Source organism: Gorilla gorilla, chromosome 11 (assembly GCF_029281585.2).
Source record: "Gorilla gorilla gorilla isolate KB3781 chromosome 11, NHGRI_mGorGor1-v2.1_pri, whole genome shotgun sequence".
Taxonomy (NCBI): Eukaryota; Metazoa; Chordata; class Mammalia; order Primates; family Hominidae; genus Gorilla; species Gorilla gorilla.
The window spans coordinates 16,795,876-16,816,731 of record NC_073235.2 but is presented as its reverse complement, the minus strand read 5'-3'; the positions used below and the strand labels follow the sequence as shown (position 1 = coordinate 16,816,731).

The 20,856-nt window shown below is 34.0% G+C and overlaps 1 protein-coding gene across 3 annotated transcripts in view; it reads right to left on the bottom strand.

Annotated features, from left to right (window-relative positions):
- DPP10 (dipeptidyl peptidase like 10) overlaps positions 1 to 20,856 on the bottom strand; it is a 1,401,573-nt gene that overhangs the window by 501,880 nt on the left and 878,837 nt on the right. For all 3 annotated transcript variants that reach the window (XM_063694707.1, XM_031008786.3, XM_019022737.4), the window contains exon 3: positions 2,512 to 2,607. In XM_063694707.1, coding sequence (XP_063550777.1) covers positions 2,512 to 2,607 — 96 coding nt within the window. The remainder of the gene's footprint in view (positions 1 to 2,511; positions 2,608 to 20,856) is intronic.

Below are 20,856 nucleotides of genomic sequence, written 5' to 3'. Positions count from 1 at the left end.
TAGACTCCCTCCTTCCCCTTGACCAATAATGCATTAAGCACTTCTATGATGACCTCCAAGAATTAAATGACGCTTCCAAATAAGCTGAGCTCGAACTCCTTCAAGTGACTTATGTACTAAGAAAACCTGTTGAGACATCACTTGAGAATAAAGAAAAAGCTCACAGGTTACATTTAGATATAACTGTTGATAATGAGGCCAAGGTTACACATCCTACTCATATATTTCCCACTGAATTTCCAGGCTATGTGAGGAATATGTAAATAGGCCAAGTATCTAGCACTTGCCAGAAAGATCTGGGTTGGATAAAAGCACAAATCCATTTCTATACTTAAAAAGTAACTCAGTGCACACAATTTACAGGCATTGAGACAGTTCCTTCAATGGTATTTATAAAGACTGCATTCTTTCAGAGCTTAGGTTCTGTTTATTCCAATTTAAAGAGTTGTCTTTATGTCAAATTCTTTATAAAAATTATATATTTAGGTATTACTTAGAACATTATAATAACTCTGCAGCTTTGTCCCAGATGCCTTCTTAGGATCAAATTTAACCAACGATTAATAAAGAAATTACTTGAAAAATGATAAACTCCAAATATATTATTTTGGTAACCTATGAAGTATAAGAGTAGAATCTGTGTCCTACATATTGAACTATGTTTTAATTTAGCATGCAGTTCACTACTTATATATCTGTCCTGTCCTTCGGAGCTTCAATATCACAGTGTCAGTTATACACAGGAGTAAATGCCTCTAAATAGTCCAAGCTAACCTGAGAAGGGAGATGAGACCCATAATTTTTCATGTTTTCCAAAGTCAAAGACTACAAAATGTCTATAATTTGTCCAACAACATGGTGAATAAAACAAGATTATTCAGCATTTCAAATCTAACAACTCATAATACTACTGTTTAAAAAAACCTAGCAACTTTCATTTTGTCATCTCTCAATAGAAAATATTTGCTAAAGAGTAAACAGGTGATTGTCATAATTATAATCACACAGAAGAATTATTTATGAGAGATTTGTGTATTTGGACAATTTTTGGTGATAATATACCTTTTTTATTAGCCTTATTTAGTCATAGCACTCATTATAGTGTATATGTGAAATAATCACAGTGCAAAGGCAAAAATATGACTAGCCTCAAATTTATAAACAATTCAAAATAAAAATATACAGATTCACTAAGAAAAATGCTACCTTGTGTTCTTTATCCATAATATCATCACAATATACACTTATCTTCCAATTGATTTCAATCAAAATTTAAGTTTATGTGAAAATGAGACTGCACATTAATTAAAATCATTCATTCATTTATTTATTCAAAAAACCAATCTCGAGTGCCTGCAGATCTCCAGGAGACATATCAGTGTCAAGTAAACACATGTGATTTGGCCTTTGCCCTCATGGGTTAAATTACATTCTTTTTATAGCTTCCATAAATTAAAGTTTAATTCACCAGCATAAATACACTTAATTAGAGTAAGAGAGAGGAAGGAATGGACTGTAAGTATGATGATCTTTATTATATGAAAAGGCAAAGCTCCTTTCATCTATTATACAAATAATACACTCTATGCCTTGAAAATATGCAAAGATATCATGCCCAAATAAAGTGAAGGGTAAAGATTAACAGCTATCCAACCATAATGATTAGTATGGTTGGTCAAATTAGAACATTCAAAGGATTAAAAAACTGATTTCCTTTTCACCAACACATTATGCCCTTATTATCTTCCATAAAGACAAAGCAAAACCTATGAAGCCACTCAGTGGTTTTATTTTCTTATTTTTATGTCAGAGATTGACTTAAGAGAACCTAAGGAGTCTTATTTGCCAGGCCAGAAAGAAAAAAAACAAAGTGCCATATATTTCCAAGTCATTTCAATTTTGCATAGAGTCTCACTAGCTTGTAACACTTAAGCTTAAAAAGAAAAGCCACAGAGAATAACAAAAACCAATCATATTGTCAAATTTGAAGCACTTAACATTTCTACATACTAGCTCCCAAAATGTACACTGCCAAACTAAGAAAATTATCTAGGGATGTGCTAGAGATGTAATACATCCTTAAAGTCATGTAACTAATGATCATGAGAGAGCAGCAGATACAAAACTGTCAACCCAATGTTTGCCAAATAATTTATTGACGCCCTATCTTAGGAATTGATTTTCTCTCACAAGAACCAAGGTTTTAATTTAAATAATACCCATGTAATCTTTGAAGTACACTTTTACAATTAAATATTAACTACACATATCTTTTTTTTTTTTTTTTTGAGATGGAGTCTCGCTCTGTCACCCAGGTTGGAGTGCAGTGGTGCGATCTCGGCTCACTGCGACGTCCGCCTCCCAGGTTCAAGCGATTCTCCTGCCTTGGCCTCCCAAGGTGCTGGGATTACAGGCATAAGCCATTGCGCCCAGCTTACACATCTCATTTTTTAAAATTTTAATTATACAGAACTCAAAATGAATACAATGTTTAAAAAGGTATACACTTACCATTGATCCATCGAGCCTCTGGATCGTGAAGCACAAAGTCTTTCCTAAAGAGGTCTTCCAAAGACAATCTGGTTTCTGACGAATTTGTGAGTTCATCTAAAATAAAGGAAATTCTAGGTTAGATACCTATCTTATGCTTGTTTTTTAAAAGGAGCAAATTACAAAATTTGGAATATTTGCTCTAAAAATATATTAACTAGATAACAATATAAAGTGACCATTTTGACATGGTTTTTGGCATTTGAACTTTGTTTAATGACTTTTTAAATAAATGAAACTATTTTTACTATTAAAATTGTCTTGATCTGGTACAAATTTAATAGAGCAATCCCATGTTATGTATTAGTAATATAATATGAAAGCAGTTAAGAGTTCCTGTTGTACATTGTGCCCAAAAAGGCAGATTTTCTACCATTTAACTATAATTCAGCCCCTTATTTTCCAAACTCATGTTGATATATTCTTTCATTGGAAATGTACAGTTTTGTTGTTAAAAACCAAAGATGGTAGACTTGAGGGACTTATGTATGACTAAACTCTCAAGTCAGAAAGAAGTTTACCAAGGAAATAGAATAATTACCTACTTCCACCAAAAAAATTAGTACCCAACAAATACAAAGTAGATTTGACTTAAATGTAAAGTTCAAATAATAAAATACTAGAATATTAATGATAATACACACATTTCATACTAGTCTTTTATAGATGAGCTAGGTGTATTCCTCTTTCTACATTCCAAAATATAAGAAATGAAAAGATAACAGGACTTGAATACTAAAATCAGCATTACAAACACCCTTTTACATGCAAGAGGCTAAAGACAGGAATACTGCATTTTCTTTGCAAAATAATAACATTGTTTATTTGCTGTATAAATTCATCTTTGTGACCTTTCAGCTATGACCTTCACTTCAGTTGAAAATAAAATGTCAAGGATATATACTAACCTCATTAGATTTTATTCTTAAAAGGTTCAGCACTTGTTACAGCAAGAGCTTTGCTTTTTTCTAGCTGAAAAGGCTGGGGCAAAGAGTCAATAACGTCAAATGCATTCCCTTTCACATAAATCAATCATGCATTTAACCCATAAAATAACTGCCAAGAAAAAATGGAAAAAAAATTATAGTAAAAATAGTGAGTATTGTTTGATTATAATTTTAGCATAAGACATTGTAATTGTATAGAGCTTTGCAAAACGAAATGCTGTTAGGTGATGATAAATATTAGATCATTTGCCTGGCAGTCTGACACACCAGAATTTCTTAATTCATTCACAAATTTTCTAGTTTCATTAAAAAATTTCAAGGCAACAAGTGCAGTATTGTAAAGGATAGGAGACATATCTCTGTCCTGCCCTGAGGGGTTTGCACATGCTTAACAAAACATATAACAGATGTCAGGCCAGGCGCAGTGGGGCTTGCCTGTAATCCCAGCACTTTGCGAGGCCAAGGCAGGTGGATCACTTGAGGACAGGAGCTCCAGGCCAGCCTAGCCAACATGGTGAAACTCCGTGTCAACCAAAATATATAAAACAAAAAATGAGCCTAGAGTGGTGGTGCATGTCTGAGGTCCCAGCTACTTGGGAGGCTGAGGTGGGAGAACTGCTTGAACACAGGAGGCGGAGGCTGCAGTGAGCTGAGATCGCACCACTGCACCACTATACTCCGGCCTGGGTGACAGGGTGAGACCTTGTCTCAAAAAACAAATTACACACACACACACAGAGACACACACACACACATACATAATAGATGTCAGTATAAGGATAGAGAGTGCTAAATGAGTGTGAAGAAAGGAAATGTCTCACAGAAAAAATCAGAGAAGGCCTCACTTAAACATAAAATGACCAACTCTCACTAATTCCTGGGTAAGAATGCAAAATGGTACAGTCACTTTGGAAAATAATCTGGCATTTTCTTATAAAAACTAAACAAATTATTATCATACAATCCAGTAATCATGCTCCTTTGTATTTACCCAAAAGGAGGTGAAAACATATTAACACAGAAAAACCTACACACAAACATTTATAGCAGCTTTATTAATAATTGCCAAAATTTGGAAGCAACCAAGATGTCCTTCAATAGGTGAATGGCTAAATAGATACATTTTTTTAATGAGTTATTATTCTGTGCTAAAAAAATGAGCTATCAAGCCATGAAAAGATATGAAGGAAACTTAAATGCATATTATGAAGTGAAAGAAGCCAATAAGAAAAGGCTACATAGTATATAATCTCAACTACATGACATTTTGAAAAAGCAAAACTATAGAGACAGTAAAAATAGCAGTGGTTGCTAGGAATTGCGAGGAAAGGAATGAGCAGGTGAACATAGAGAATTTCTAGGGTGGTGAAGTTATTCCATATGATTCTACAATGGTGGATACATGTCCTTATTTACTTGTCCAAACCCATACAACACAATCCACTGGAGAGTGAATCCAAACGGACTTTGGGTGACAATGATGTGTCAACATAGGTTCATGAGTGATAGCAAATGTGCCACTCTGGTGCGGGATGGTGATAATTGGGGAAGCTATGCATGGTCTGTATCAGGCACAGGGGGGTCGGGGGGAAGAGAATATGGGAAATTCCTGTACCTTTCACTCAATTTTGCTGTGAATATAAATTTTCTCTGAAAAATAATCTATTATTTAAAAAACTATTTAAAAACCCTGGGTATTACATGTTTCAAAAGGCAGAGGAAGGGAATACTAGGGGCAGGAGAAGGAGGAAGAACATTTGAGATAAAAGGATAAGGGCTTTTTGTTTCACAAGTGAAAAAATATCTTAATTCCAGAATTCAGCTTCCATCATAAAAGTATGGGATTTTAATCAGATGAGCTAATTTTATTAGGGTTTCAGAAATATATTTATTCTATGAGGTATCTCAATAAAACAAAGGTTTGCTATAGATAAGTTTCAAAATTTTTAAATTTCCCTATCACGTAAATTTACCATTATTTTGTCTAATCAGATCCCTTCAATTTTTAGAGAATTATATTTTATCATCTATATTTGATAAACATTGACTTATTTGATACAATAAATTTACATAGGTAAAGGTGGGAGGTAGGCATGTGCTTATTTCAGTGAGAGAGATTATGCTAACAAACTTAAATAAATGATCCTTATCTATTAAATTTAAAAAATTAACTGTATTATATATATAAATTTCTTTTATATGCATGCATCTATTTGTCTTCCAAAAACATTGAGTTTGTTCCTAATGAGTTCCACATATTTCATTTACATTTTTTAGGAAGATGTTAATCTAAAAAAAAGTCTGTAAGTCCACCACACCAAATAATCTTATTTTCAAATAAATTTTAAAATAATAATTTGGTAATTTTCAAACATGGTATCTTTCATGTGAGCTTTAAAATCATATTACAACTCAAATAGAAATTTTATTAAAATAACACTATATATATTATATACATATACACAACAGTGTAAACTGGAAAATTTTAAACATTTCACAACATTAAGGCTTTTCATTCAGAAATATTCCATCCTCATTTTATGTACATTAATACTATTTTATCTTTGATTTTTTATATAAGTCCTTTGCCCTTCCAATTGAATTTAGTGCAAAGTATATATAGTTTGGTATTGTGAACAGAATATTTCCCATTCCCATTCTAAATTATTTTTATACCTATAAGATTAATGATTACACCATATCACATTTTCTTAAACATTTCAATTATGAGTTTTTATTTTCTACATATTATAGCATCTGTAAAAATATTACTTTTTTATTTCTTTTCCAAATTTTAAGCAACTAATTATACTATGTATGCATTTGCTTCCCAGGTAATTGAAGATTCATATGAAGTTGCAAGAAATATCACAGAGAAATTCTGTGTACTCTTCATTCAATTTCTCTCAATGACAAGTAACATCCTGCATAATAATATCACGAAAAGAAGCTGACATTGATATACTCCATCAACCTTACTCATATTTCCCCAGTTTTACATGTATTCATTTATTCATGTGCATTCTTGCGTGTTTAGTTCTACGCGACTGCATCACAGGTGACCAGCACCACAGTCAAGAACAGTTCCATCACTAGGATCTCTTCTGCTACTCTTTTATTAATAGTCCCCCAGCCAATCCCTTGGCAACCAACAGCTACTCTGTTCTCCATTTTTAAAATTTTGTAATTTTAAGAATGCTATATAATCAGAATCATACCATACCTAAGCTTTTGGACTGGCTTTTATCACTCAGAATAATTCCCTTGAGATCCATTCAAGTTGTTGAATGTATAAATAATCTATTACTTTTGATGGCTGAGTAATATTCCAGGGTATTGACAGACCATTCTTTAACTCTTCACTCATTGAAGAACATTTGAGTTATTGTTATTTCCGGTTTGGGGATGTTATAAATAAAGTTACTATAAACATTTGTTTATAGATTTTTGTACAAACATAAATTTTCTTTTCTCCAAGACAAATGCCCAAATATGCAGTTGCTGGGTCAAATGTAAACACGTTACAGTTTTATTTAAAAATTCCATATGCTTTTTTACAGTAGTTTTACCATTTTACATTCTCACCAGCAATGTATAAATGATCCAGTTTCTCTGCATCTTCGGCAGCATTTGATGTCATTAAAAAAAATGGCTATTCTTATATATGTGTAGTGATATCCCCTTGTGGTTTAATTTGCATTTCTCTAATAGCTAATGAGGTTGAACATCATTTAATGTGCTTATTTATGATCCCCATAGTGAAATATCAGTGAAATATCTGTTCATGTCATTCGTCCACTTTCTAACTGAATGATTTTGTTGGTGTGTTTGTTTAATGCTGCGTTTGAGGAGTTCTTCGTCTATTCTAAATACAAATGCTTTGTCAGATATGTGAATTTCAAATATTTCCCTCCAGTCTGTAACTTGTCTTTTCACCCTCTTTAGAAAATGTTTTGTGGAGAAAAAGGTATCAATATTTATGAGATCCAGGTAATCAATTTTTCCTTTTATGAATCATCCTTTTGCTGTCAAGTCTAACAATGTTTCACCTATTCCTTGGTCTTGAAACTTTCTCCTATGGCTTTTTCCTAAAAAAAATTATAGTTTTATTTCACATATTAGTCCCTGCTCTATTTTGAGTTACTTTTTGTATATGTTCACACGTGGCATGAGGCTTAATATGAAGTTTTGTTTGTCTGCTGGTTTATTTTGTTTTGTGTCTATGGATGACTAATTGTTCCAACTTCATTTTTGAAAAGCATTTGTTTAATTCTATTGAATTATTTCATTAGCTTGAATGTGAAAAATGATACTGAGCTGGGCAAGGTGGCTCATGTCTATAATCCCAGCTGCTTGGGAGGCTGAGGCAGGAGGATCAGTTGAGTTTAGGAGTTAGTTCAAGGTTAGAGTGAGCTATGACTGTGCCACTGCGCCGCTTCACTCCAGCCTGGGCAAGAGAGTGAGACCTAATCCCTAAAACTAAAAAAAATTAATTTATTAAAAAAAAATGTTGAATGATCATAGTGTCAGTGACATTCCTGTCTTTTTTTCCATTATGAAATAATCATTATTTCTTTCCAGACTCTTTTATATAAACATATTTTCTCCTTTAACAGATTGATATAAAAATTACATAAATACAATCTCCTGTTTACAACCACCCTATATGTCTGTAACAAAATCCAACCAAGCACGTTGAATTCTTATTTTTATACTATTAGATTAATATGTTAAACTCTTATTTAAATGTTTACATCTAGGTTAACAGATAAAGTTACACAGTCCTGTGTTTTCCATTCTGTATTATATTGATCACTTGGCACATTAACACATTTATTCAATATTTTTGAAGTTGTGTTTATTTTCTGTGTTCTGGAATAGTTTAATAATTTTAATAATATTTGTTAAATCCAATTGCCCAGGAACTTATTCCAAAACCAACCCTTCAAAGCAATTCAAATAACTGTAAATGAATCTTCTGTTTAAACAATAATGAGAAGGAGATATTATGTAATTTAAGAATTAATTTATTTGGCTTTATTCAATACTGAGAAAACTACATACTTCATTCATTTCTTTGTTTTTTTCTTCTTCTGTGTTGCTTTCTTTGTTCCTTTCCTTAAATTTTCCTCAGCTGCCTACCCTGAGGTCTCTTGAATTTTTCATTCCTAGAATAAAGACTCCTTCCTTATACATATAATGAATAATTAAGCTTCTCTTTTAATAGCCTCCAAGCCTAACTTCTATCCTCTATCTCTTTTTTTTTTTTTTTTTTTTATGAGCAGGCTCCCCCTGTCTCATTGTAATCATTCGGGATGTTCATTCTTTGCAACCAATCCTCTCTTTTCTGAATGTCCCCCAAACCCTACTGGGTATTACTATCCTCATTTCACAGAGAAACAGGCTCGGCAATGTTGACAAAGACCACATAACTAGTAACTGGCAGAGCTGAAACTTGAACCTGCATCTCTCTGACTTTAGGTTTTCTTCATTAAGCTATACTGTCTCCCAAAAATAAGTTTTCTTTCCTTTTCTCTTTAATAATGTATTAATAGCATCTTTTCACAAGACAATATACAATCTTACAAAAATATTTTAGGAATATTCTTATTGCCTTTTAGCCACTAGAACCCTTCTTCCAACTGAAATCCAACTCCTTAGTGGAAGCCCCTCTGGACCTTATTAGCATTCCATTCTGCCTCAACTTGCCCAGGAAGATAATAGCATATCCTCTTTTCTCAAAGAGAGAAATGTCACAGCATTCACTAAAATGGAGGAATTTTTTTTTTTGCTTTCTTCAAGACAATTGTCTACAATATGTCTTAAATTCCAAGCTTACCCTCTGCTCATTGTTACAGGCAATTTATAGTTACAACGGAACTCAGTCATCAACAAACATTTATTACTCACATTGCAACCTAATTTAGCAGGCACTTAATTTATGTTAGAATCAGACCCAGGGAGAATCACCTAGAGAAATCTTACTATTTGATACATTTAAATAATTTTCTCTTTATTTTTACCTAGCAAACAGAGAAACCTGGATATCAATCATTCATCTCAATCGCTCACACTGAACAACGAGAAGGTGGCTCAGAAAAAAATATTAGATTGTAAATCATTTTGAGACACTCTTTCAAATTATTATTAATTTTTATTAATCTTTAGAGGAAGAAATTAATTATTAATTAATTCTTATTAATTCTTACTAATTCTTATTCTTTAGAGAAAGAAATTCTAAAATCAATACTTAGTCCCTAATGTAAAGAAAATATTGCTAAAATTTAATATTCACCTCTCATAGGCTGTTCTCTTTACTAGCAAGGTATTTGAGAACATATCTCTAGTGATGCTGTAACAAAATATAAGGCACAATTATATATACATATATATATATATAGAGAGAGAGAGTATATATGTATGAAAGTCTGAAAACCTACTATATGTTAATAGTTGCTATTAAAAGTGTAAATATTTGTTAACCCTATCCGATACCATAATTATGAATAGTGACACAAAAATCCAAATAAATACATGGTTTAACAATTCACAAGTATTTAGAGACCTGGAAACAGAATCCTTATTGGTTAAATAGTTACAAGATACTGTAGAATCTTAAGTAAAAAGTTCAGCTTTCACAATATGAATGTGGCAACAGAATTGAAATTGAATAATTCACACCATGTTCTTTTCTGTGCTCTATTTGGTCCTTTAAGATCATAGACTGCTATGGGTATTTCTGTTCTTTCTTCCAAAAATCCAATCTTGCTTTTAAATGGCCCTTTGAAATGAGTTGGCTGCATAATCTTAGAAGAAAAAAAAGAAAGTTCTTCAGCATTCAACTGAAGAAAAGCTAATTTATGACTTTAAGTTCTCGGTTCCTCTTTGCTGAAAATAATTGTGTTAGTTTTATCTAGTTTATTCTTGATATCAGAGGTTCAGAAATATTTCTTTAATTTAAATCCTATTCAAAATAATTTCCTATTAAAACAGAAATAGAAAGAAAAATCTAATCAAGTAGTTATTTAAAATTTCCCACAAGAAGAACAAGCCATTTTCCTTTCTACTCACGTGATTCTCCCTTAGCTGGGTTTTCCCAGTACCACCATCTCCATTCCCAGGGCTGTAGTTTAAATATTTACTCTTAATCACTTTCTTCATTTTCCATGGTTAGTGTCATACGGGAAAGTCTTCTAGTGCATTTCCATTTTAAATATTATTGACTAGCTGATGGAAGTAACATCACTTCTACCCCTCCTTGCACAGCTAGATGAAACTACAGAATGCAAATCACAATAGTCAAGATTAAATTCTAGATTTTTCAAAATATCTGGTGTTGGTTTGTGCATTCTCTAACTTGTCAGCAGATCCTAAGATTTTTAGTACTTAACATCTGAAATATAAATTCTATTTTTATTTTCTTTTTTAAATATCTGTTCTTTTCTTTCCCTAGGATGCTGAAACTTTAGGCAGCAGATGAAATATGATCTAAATTTATGTCATTTGAGATCAGGATAAGATCACAAGCTTGTTTCTTAATGTTTCTTAACTTATCACCTAGAAAATGAAAAACAGTTTCTTCTTTCCTCCTGAAATTTACAGTTTTTAATGTACATTTAAAAAATAAATTTAAATAGTTAATTTGTATAGTAGTTAATATGGTTTGGCTACGTCCCTACCCGAATCTCATTTTCAGTTGTAACTCCCACAATTCCCATGTGTCATGAGAAGAACCCAGTGGGAGGTGACTGAAATATGGGGGCAGGTCTTTCCTTCACTGTTCTCATGATACTGAATGAGTCTCATGAGATCTCACGGTTTTCAAAATGGGAGTTTCCCTGCACAAGCTTTCTTTTTGCCTCCTGCCATCCCCATAAGATGTGACTTTCTCCTCCTTTTCTTCCACCATGATTGTGAAGCCTCGCCAGCCATACAGAACTGTAGGTCCAATAAAACCTCTTTCTTTTGTAAATTCCCCAGTCTCGGGTATATCTTTATCAGCAGCGTGAAAATGAACTAATACAGTAGTAGAACAGAAAAAATAAAAAGATATATCCTGGTATATTTTGCATAGATTTTTTGGGTTATGTTTTGTGTTTTACATAAAAGAAGACTTATACAGAAATCACCAAGCAAATTACTTAGCTCATTTAATTTCAGCCATTGTCTTTATTATTATTAAAATGTAAAATGTATAGGGCCATATAAAGCACCTTCACATTATTCACTTTCAGACAAACGAAAAATATTTTTCATTCTCTTGAAATATCTGTCTCTTTCATAGTTGTTCTCTTCAGCCAAAATGTTTCTACGTGTATTCTCAGATTTACTTTTAGAAACACAGTATGAAGTTGCTTCTTTATAGTTACTGGAAAAATATAGTAAAATGTAAAATTCACCGAGAAGTCTCTTTTCAGAAGTGTATTTAACTATGTTGACTTTGTAAGTTCCAAAATATAAATTGGAAAAATAATAATCCATAATTCAAGCTCTTTAATGAAGAAAACCTAATCGCTTGTCACTTAGTATTGTGAAGCCTAATTCATCCATTCAAGCAAAAGTCAAAAAGGAAAAGTCAAATACACTACATCTGTTTTACAGTTCCAGGGAATCACCTTTGCTCTTCTTGGCATACTAGGGATTTCCTTCTATATGTCTTTCTTTTGCCTTTTCTTACTCTTTCTAACCTCTTGTTGCAGAAATAGCTAGGTTTCTTAAAAACGAAAACAAAAACAAAAAACAGAGTCTGCTCTGGTCCATTCCTGATCAATTCTACTAATTAGAACCACTTTTGGAGTTGCTCTTCCTGAGGAGTATCTGTGTGGCATTCTCTGTATTTCCTGAATTTGAATGTTGGCCTGCCTTGCTAGGTTGGGGAAGTTCTCCTGGATAATATCCTGCAGAGTGTTTTCCAACTTGGTTCCATTCTCCCCATCACTTTCAGGTACACCAATAAGACATAGATTTAGTCTTTTCACATAGTCCCACATTTCTTGGAGGCTTTCTTTGTTTCTTTTTACTCTTTTTTCCCTAAACTTCTCTTCTCACCTTGAGAAGAGCAACTCTAAGACACATAATTGTCAGATACACCAAAGTTGAAGTGAAGGAAAAAATGTTAAGGGCAGCCAGAAAGAAAGGTCAGGTTATCCACAAAGGGAAGCCCATCAGACTAACAGCTGATCTCTCAGCAGAAACCCTACAAGCCAGAAGAGAGTGGGGGCCAACATTCAACATTCCTAAAGAAAAGAATTTTCAACCCAGAATTTCATATCCAGCCAAACCAAGCTTCATAAGTGAAGGAGAAATAAAATACTTTACAGACAAGCAAACGCTGAGAGATTTTGTCACCACCAGGCCTGCCCTAAAAGAGCTCCTGAAGGAAGCACTAAACATGGAAAGGAACAACTGGAAGCAGCCACTGCAAAAACAAGCCAAATTGTAAAGACCATTGATGCTAGGAAGAAACTGCATCAACTAACGAGCAAAATGACCAGCTAACATCATGATGACAGGATCAAATTCACACATAACAATATTAACCTTAAATGTAAATGGGCCAAATGCTCTGATTAAAAGACACAGACTGGCAAATTGGATAAAGAGTCAAGACCCATCAGTGTGCTGTATTCAGGAGACGCATCTCACATGCAGAGACACACATAGGCTCAAAATGAAGGGATGGAGGAAGATCTACCAAGCAAATGGAAAACAAAAAAAGGCAGGGGTTGTAATCCTAGTGTCTTATAAAACAGACTGTAAACTAACAAAGATCAAAAGAGACAAAGAAGGCCATTACGTAGTGGTAAAGGGATCAATTCAACAAGAAAAGCTAACAATCCTAAATATATATGCACCCAATACACGAGCACCCAGATTCATAAAGCAAGTCCTTAGAGATCTACAAAGAGACTTAGACTCCCACACAATATTAATGGGAGACTTTAACACCCCACTGTCAACATTAGGCAGATCAATGAGACAGAAAGTTAAAAAGGATATCCAGGAATTGAACTCAGCTCCACACCAAGTGGACCTAATAGACATCTACAGAACTCTCCACCACAAATCAACAGAACATACATTCTTCTCAGCACCACATAGCACTTATTCCAAAATTGACCACATAGTTGGAAGCAGAGAACTCCTCAGCAAATATGAAAGAACAGAAATTATAACAAACTGTCTCTCAGACCACAGTACAATCAAACTGGAACTCAGGATTAAGAAACTCACTCAAAACTGCTCAACTACATGGAAACTGAACAACCTGCTCCTGAATGACTGACTACTGGGTACATAACGAAATGAAGGCAGAAACAAAGATGTTCTTTGAAACCAATGAGAACAAAGACACAACATACCAGAATCTCTGGGACACATTTAAAGCAGTGTGTAGAGGGAAATTCATAGCATTAAATGCCCACAAGAGAAAGAAAGAAAGATCTAAAATAGACACCCTAACAACACAATTAAAAGAACTAGAGAAGCAAAAGCAAACACATTCAAAAGCTAGCAGAAGGCAAGAAATAACTAAGATCAGAGCAGAACTGAAGGAAATAGAGATACAAAAAACCCTTCAAAAAGTCAGTGAATCCAGGAGCTGGTTTTTTGAAAAGATCAACAAAATTGATAGACCACTAGCAAAATTAATAAAGAAGTAAAGAGAGAAGAATCAAATAGACGCAATAAAAAATGATAAAGGGGATATTACCACTGATCCCACAGAAATACAAACTACCATCAGAGAAAACTATAAACACCTCTCTGCAAATAAACTAGAAAATCTAGAAGAAATGGATAAATTCCTGGACACACACACCCTCCCAAGACTAAACTAGGAAGAAGTTGAATCTCTGAATAGACCAATAACAGGCTCTGAAATTGAGGCAATAATTAATAGCCTACCAACCAAAAAAAGTCGAGGACCTGATGTATTCACAGTCGAATTCTACCAGAGGTACTAGGAGGAGCTGGTACCATTCCTTCTGAAACTATTCCAATCAATAGAAAAAGAGAGAATCCTCCCTAACTCATTTTATGAGGCCAGCATCATCCTGATACCAAAGCCGAGCAGAGACACAACAAATAAAAGAGAATTTTAGACCAATATCCCTGACGAACATTGATGCAAAAATCCTCAATAAAATACTGGCAAACTGAATCCAGCAGCACATCAAAAAGCTTATCCACCATGATCAAGTGGGCTTCATCCCTGGGATGCAAGGCTGGTTCAATATATGCAAATCAACAAACATAATCCATCATATAAATAGAACCAAAGACAAAATCATATGATGATCTCAATAGATGCAGAAAAGGCCTTTGACAAAATTCAACAGCCCTTCATGCTAAAAACTCTCAATAAATTCGGTATTGATGGGACATATCTCAAAATAATAAGAGCTATCTATGACAAACCCACAGCCAATATTATACTGAATGGGCAAAAACTGGAAGCATTCCCTTTGAAAACTGGCACAAGACAAGGATGCCTTCTCTCACCACTCCTATTCAACATAGTGTTGGAAGTTCTGGGCAGGGCAATCAGGCAGGAGGAAGAAATAAAGGGTATTCAGTTAGGAAAAGAGGAAGTCAAATTGTCCCTGTTTGCAGATGACATGATTGTATATTTAGAAAACCTCATCGTCTCAGGCCAAGATCTCCTTAAGCTGATAAGCAACTTCAGCAAAATCTCAGGATATAAAATCAGTCTGCAAAACTCACAAGCATTCTTATACACCAATAACAAACAGAGAGCCAAATCATGAGTGAACTGCCATTCACAATTGCTTCAAAGAGAATAAAATACCTAGGAATCCAACTTACAAGGGATGTGAAGGACGTCTTCAAGGAGAACTACAAACCACTGCTCAATGAAATAAAAGAGGACACAAAAAAATGGAAGAACATTCCATGCCCATGGATAGGAAGAACCAATATTGTGAAAATGGCCATACTGCCCAAGGTAATTTATAGATTCAATGCCATCCCCATCAAGCTACCAATGACTTTCTTCACAGAATTGGAAAAAACTACCTTAAAGTTCATATGGAACCAAAAAAGAGCCCACATAGCCAAGACAATCCTAAGCCAAAAGAACAAAGCTGGAGGCATCATGCTACCAGACTTCAAACTATACTACAAGGCTACAGTAACCAAAACAGCATGGTACTGGTACCAAAACAGAGATATAGACCAATGGAACAGAGCAGAAATAATACCACACATCTACAACTATCTGATCTTTGACAAACCTGACAAAAACAAGACAGGGGGAAAGGATTCCCTATTTAATAAATGGTGCTGGGAAAACTGGCTAGCCATATGTAGAAAGCTGAAACTGGATCCCTCCTTACACCTTATACAAAAATTAATTCAAGATGGATTAAAGACTTAAATGTTAGAGTTAAAACCATAAAAACCCTAGAAGAAAACCTAGGCAATACCATTCAGGACATAGGCATGGGCAAGGACTTCATGTCTAAAACACCAAAAGCAATGGCAACAAAAGCCAAAATTGACAAATGGGATCTAATTAAACTAAAGAGCTTCTGCACAGCAAAAGAAACTACCATCAGAGTGAACAGGCAACCTACAGAATGGGAGAAAATGTTTGCAATCTACTTATCTGATAAAGGGCTAATATCCAGAATCTACAAAGAACTCAAACAGATTTACAAGAAAAAAACAAACCCAACAAAAAGTGGGCAAAAGATATGAACAGACACTTCTCAAAAGAAGACATTTATGCAGCCTACAGACACATGACAAAATGCTCATCATCACTGGCCATCAGAGAAATGCAAATCAAAACCACAATGAGATACCATCTCATACCAGTTAGAATGGCAATCATTAAAAAGTCAGGAAACAACAGGTGCTGGAGAGAATGTGGAGAAATAGGAACACTTTGACACTGTTGGTGGGACTGTAAACTAGTTCAACGATTATGGCAGACAGTGTGGCGATTCCTCAAGGATCTAGAACTAGAAATACCATTTGACCCAGTGATCCCATTACTGGGTACATACCCAAAGGATTATAAATCATGCTGCTATAAAGACACAATGCACACATATGTTTACTGCAGCACTATTCACAATAGCAAAGACTTGGAACCAACCCAAATGTCCAACAATGATAGACTGGATTAAGAAAATGTGGCACATGTATACCATGGAATACTATGCAGCCATAAAAAGGATGAGTTCATATCCTTCGTAGGGACATGGATGAAGCTGGAAACCATCATTCTCAGCAAACTGTCACAAAGACAAAAAACCAAACACCGCATGTTCTCACTCATAGGTGGGAATTGAACAATGAAAACGCTTGGACACAGGAAGGGGAACATCACACACCAGGGCCTGTCATTGGGTAGGGGGAGCAGGGAGGGATAGCATTAGGAGATATACCTAATGTAAATGATGAGTTAATGGGTGCAGCACACCAACATGGCACATGTATACATATGTAACAAACCTGCACGTTTTGCACATGTACCCTAGAACTTAAAGTAAAATAAAATAAAAAATAAAGAAAGAACTACTTTTGACTCAGATTATCCCTGTATCTTACAAAGCCTAATAATACATACTCCTTAATTTAATTTGTTTCCTGGGTCAGACAATCATCCAATGAATGTTCTTTCCTATCTGAGTACATTTCCAAAATGGGACTTTCATACAGAAAGCCATATTTTAATTATAAATACATTTTTAAAATTCAACATGGGGTAAGTAACTAAATTAAGACCAAACTGTGCCTATATTAAATAGAATGAGGAGGACAGCTGACAATTGAAATATAATTTAGTATCTGCTTCTTTATTTTTTGTCACCAAACTCTGCTCTTTTTTCAACAAATATAGAAATAATATTTAGGAAATTCATACTGAGTACATAAAACAAAAGCATAAACTGCAAGAAGTTTACCACCTACAATGCCTTCACCTTCCCTGCAGTGCCCAGCATACTGTAATAAATCTAACCTCTGCTTCTGTGTTCTCAAAAGGGGATGAGCAATGATGCTTCACAAACAGTGATCAGAGTTAGAAGGTCATATTTTAGTCCTAATTCAACCCTTCGCTAGCAGGTATCTCTTTGGTTAGATCACTCCATTTATTTATGCATCATTTTTTGCATTTGCAAAGACCAAGAGTTGGACTAAATCACACCATATCCAGCAGTGTTCTAAGGACTCTAGTGAACTCTTTCAGGATAGAGAAGAGATGAGGGAAGGACACATGTTATGTGATTAGACCTCTTCAACCAGAAAAATGCTGCTTTGGCATGTTTGATTCTTTGTATAGAATTTTATTTGAAGCTCTACACATACATGCTTGCACACACACAAAACACATACAAACACACATGATGAGCTGCAAACTAGTTTGCATCTCTGAGGATTCTCGAATTTCTGGTATATCTTATACTAGCTCTTTCATTTTCAGCAGTGACTCAAAGTGCTCATCAAATAAGAAATCTACTTTTAGGTTCTGAAGGACTATTATTAAATTTTACCTCAAACTTATCATCCATTGAGTACATAAGTCAAGAGCTTTAGGATTTACTCATAGTTCTAATTAGCCAAATTAGTCAATCATTCAAAATGCTAACGATTCTCAAACCTCTTTCTGAGACCTTTTTCAAATTTACATGTCCTGAATATGAGTAAAGAATCTAAATATGAGAAATGTATGTAAGCTTTCCACATTTGGAGAAGAGCATTTACACACTGTGATACATACACATGTGTACACACATACACCCTGAAATGATGTCATCCTTTTACCCTAAAGTGTTATGGCTCTATAAAGTCATATTTAAGTTCCTCCTTCACATATGTTGCTTGATTCTATCACATTACCATGACCAAATTTTTATTCCATGTCTTTATTAGCCTACACCAGAGGTTTCTGGTGTGTGGTTGTGGACTTCAGGAAGACAGGGGTCACAGAAATCAAAACTGTATTCATAATAACACAAAGACATTATTGCCCTTGTCAATGGGTTGAAATTTTCACTTGTGATACAAAAGCAAGGGTTGATAAAACTCCAGGCACCCTTTCATAAGTCGACACTGTGACACCAAACAATTGTCATTATATTCTTTATGGCCATATAGCCTCAATTTAAAAATAAACCCAGTTTCAGTTCAGAAGTAGTAAAAAATATTAATTGTACTACATCTTGACTCTCAACATCTTTTGAATATCTGTGTGGTGCAGTATGTCAAAAAATACAATAACACCAGTGCATACGAAATATGATGGTTATCTCACGGAAAACCATATGGTCAGTCGCTTGAGTTATGAGCTAAACTCACCACACTGTTTCTCATAGAACATTATTTTTACTGGAAGGAATGAGTAACAAACTACAATTATTCAGATTTAAGTGTCTGACAGATGTTTTTCTTCAAAATGAAGTAAACTTTTTCTTCACAAAATCCACAACTGGCTGTATTTGTTACAAAGAAAAAAATTCGAGCTTTCAAGCAAGAAAATGAATTTTAGAAAACTGATATTCTCCATCTTAAGTTTGATCATTTCTCAATAATTCTCTAGTGAGCTTTTCCTAGTGAAATCATTAGTGAAATTCATCCTGATTTTTAACAACTGTACAATCACGTGTCACTAAATGACAGGAATATGTTCTGAGGAATGTGTTATTAGGCAACTTCATGGTTGTGCGGACATCGTAGAATGTACTTACACAAACCCAGATGCTAAAGTCTACTGCATATCTATGCTATAAGATACAGCCTATTACTGCTAGGCTGCAAACCTGTACTGCCTGTTAGTGCACTGAAAATCATAGGCAATTGAAACATAATGGTAACTATTTGTGTATCTAAACATAGAAAATATATAGTTAAAAAACATTATAAATGATAAAAAGAATGGTACACCTGGATAGGGCACTTCAAGAATGGAGCTTGTAGGATTGGAAGTTACTCTGAGTGAGTCAGTAAGTGAGTGGTGAGTGAATATGAATGCCTAAGATATTACTGCACACTACTGTAGACTTTATAAGCACTGCACAGTCTACATTAAATGTATAAAAAAAGTTTCTTTCTTTAGTAGTAGATTAACCTTAGCTTCCTGTAACTGCTTTACTTTATCAACGTTTTCCATCATTGACGCTTTTCTAATAACACTTAGCTTAAAAACACATTTCACAACTGAACACAAATATTTTCCTTCTTTATGTCCTTATTGCATAACCTTTGTCTATTTTAATATTTTTTATTTTTAAAAAACAAAGACATAAACACACACATATTAGCCTAGGCCTACACAGGGTCAGTATCATCAATATCACTGTCTTCCACCTTCATATCCTATTCCACTAGAAGGTCTTCAGGGTAAATAACGTGCATGGGGCAGAAATCTCCTATGATAACCATGCCTTCTTCTGGAATACCTCCTGAAGAACATTCGTGAGGCTATTATACAGTTAACTTATGTTTTAATAGGTAGAAGGAATGCACTGTAAAATAATAAAAGTGTAGTATATTAAATACATAATCCAGTAATATAGTAGTCTATTATCATTATTATTATGTACCATATATAATTCTATGTGATATAATTTTACAGGACAGGCAACACAGTAGGTTTATTTATGCCAGCATCACCAAAAACACCAGAGTAATGAATCATGCTACTATGACCTTACTACGGTTATGTCACTAGGGGATAAGAACTTTACAGCTGAATTACAATCAAATGGGACCACCAATATATATGAAGTCTGTCATTGACCTAAAAGCCATTATAATGTGCATGACTGTATAATAAACTCCACTGACATTTGGAAGACCTGCATAACTCAATGCACTAATATTTTACAAATGACCAATTCATATTACAGATGTAGACGTGGGTAAGAGTCTTTCAACATGTAAGATGGACCAATGGACTTTAATGCAGCAGAGTATTAAAATATTATTCAGATTTTACACTGCAATTAACCTTCAAGCATCTAGCACTTATCTAGTTTTCAAGAAGTAACAGCAAAAAACCTCTACAATTTTCTGAAATAGCTCTTAACATACATATTCTATTTCTGACTATGTGTCTTTATCAGGTCAGAATTTCTGCATATATCTCAACCAAAACAATGTATTGCAAAAGAATTAACAGAGAAGCACATATAAGAACTCTGCCATCTTCCTCTGAGTTAGACATTAAACACATTTGTAAAAATGTGAAACAATACCATTTATTTTGCTTTTTTTGTTTTGAAAAACATAACTTTTCATTTTGTTATTTATATTTATATGTAATTGTTTTATTATTGTCATCTTAAATAAATTAATACATATTTTATTTGAAATCTCAGAATTTATTTGC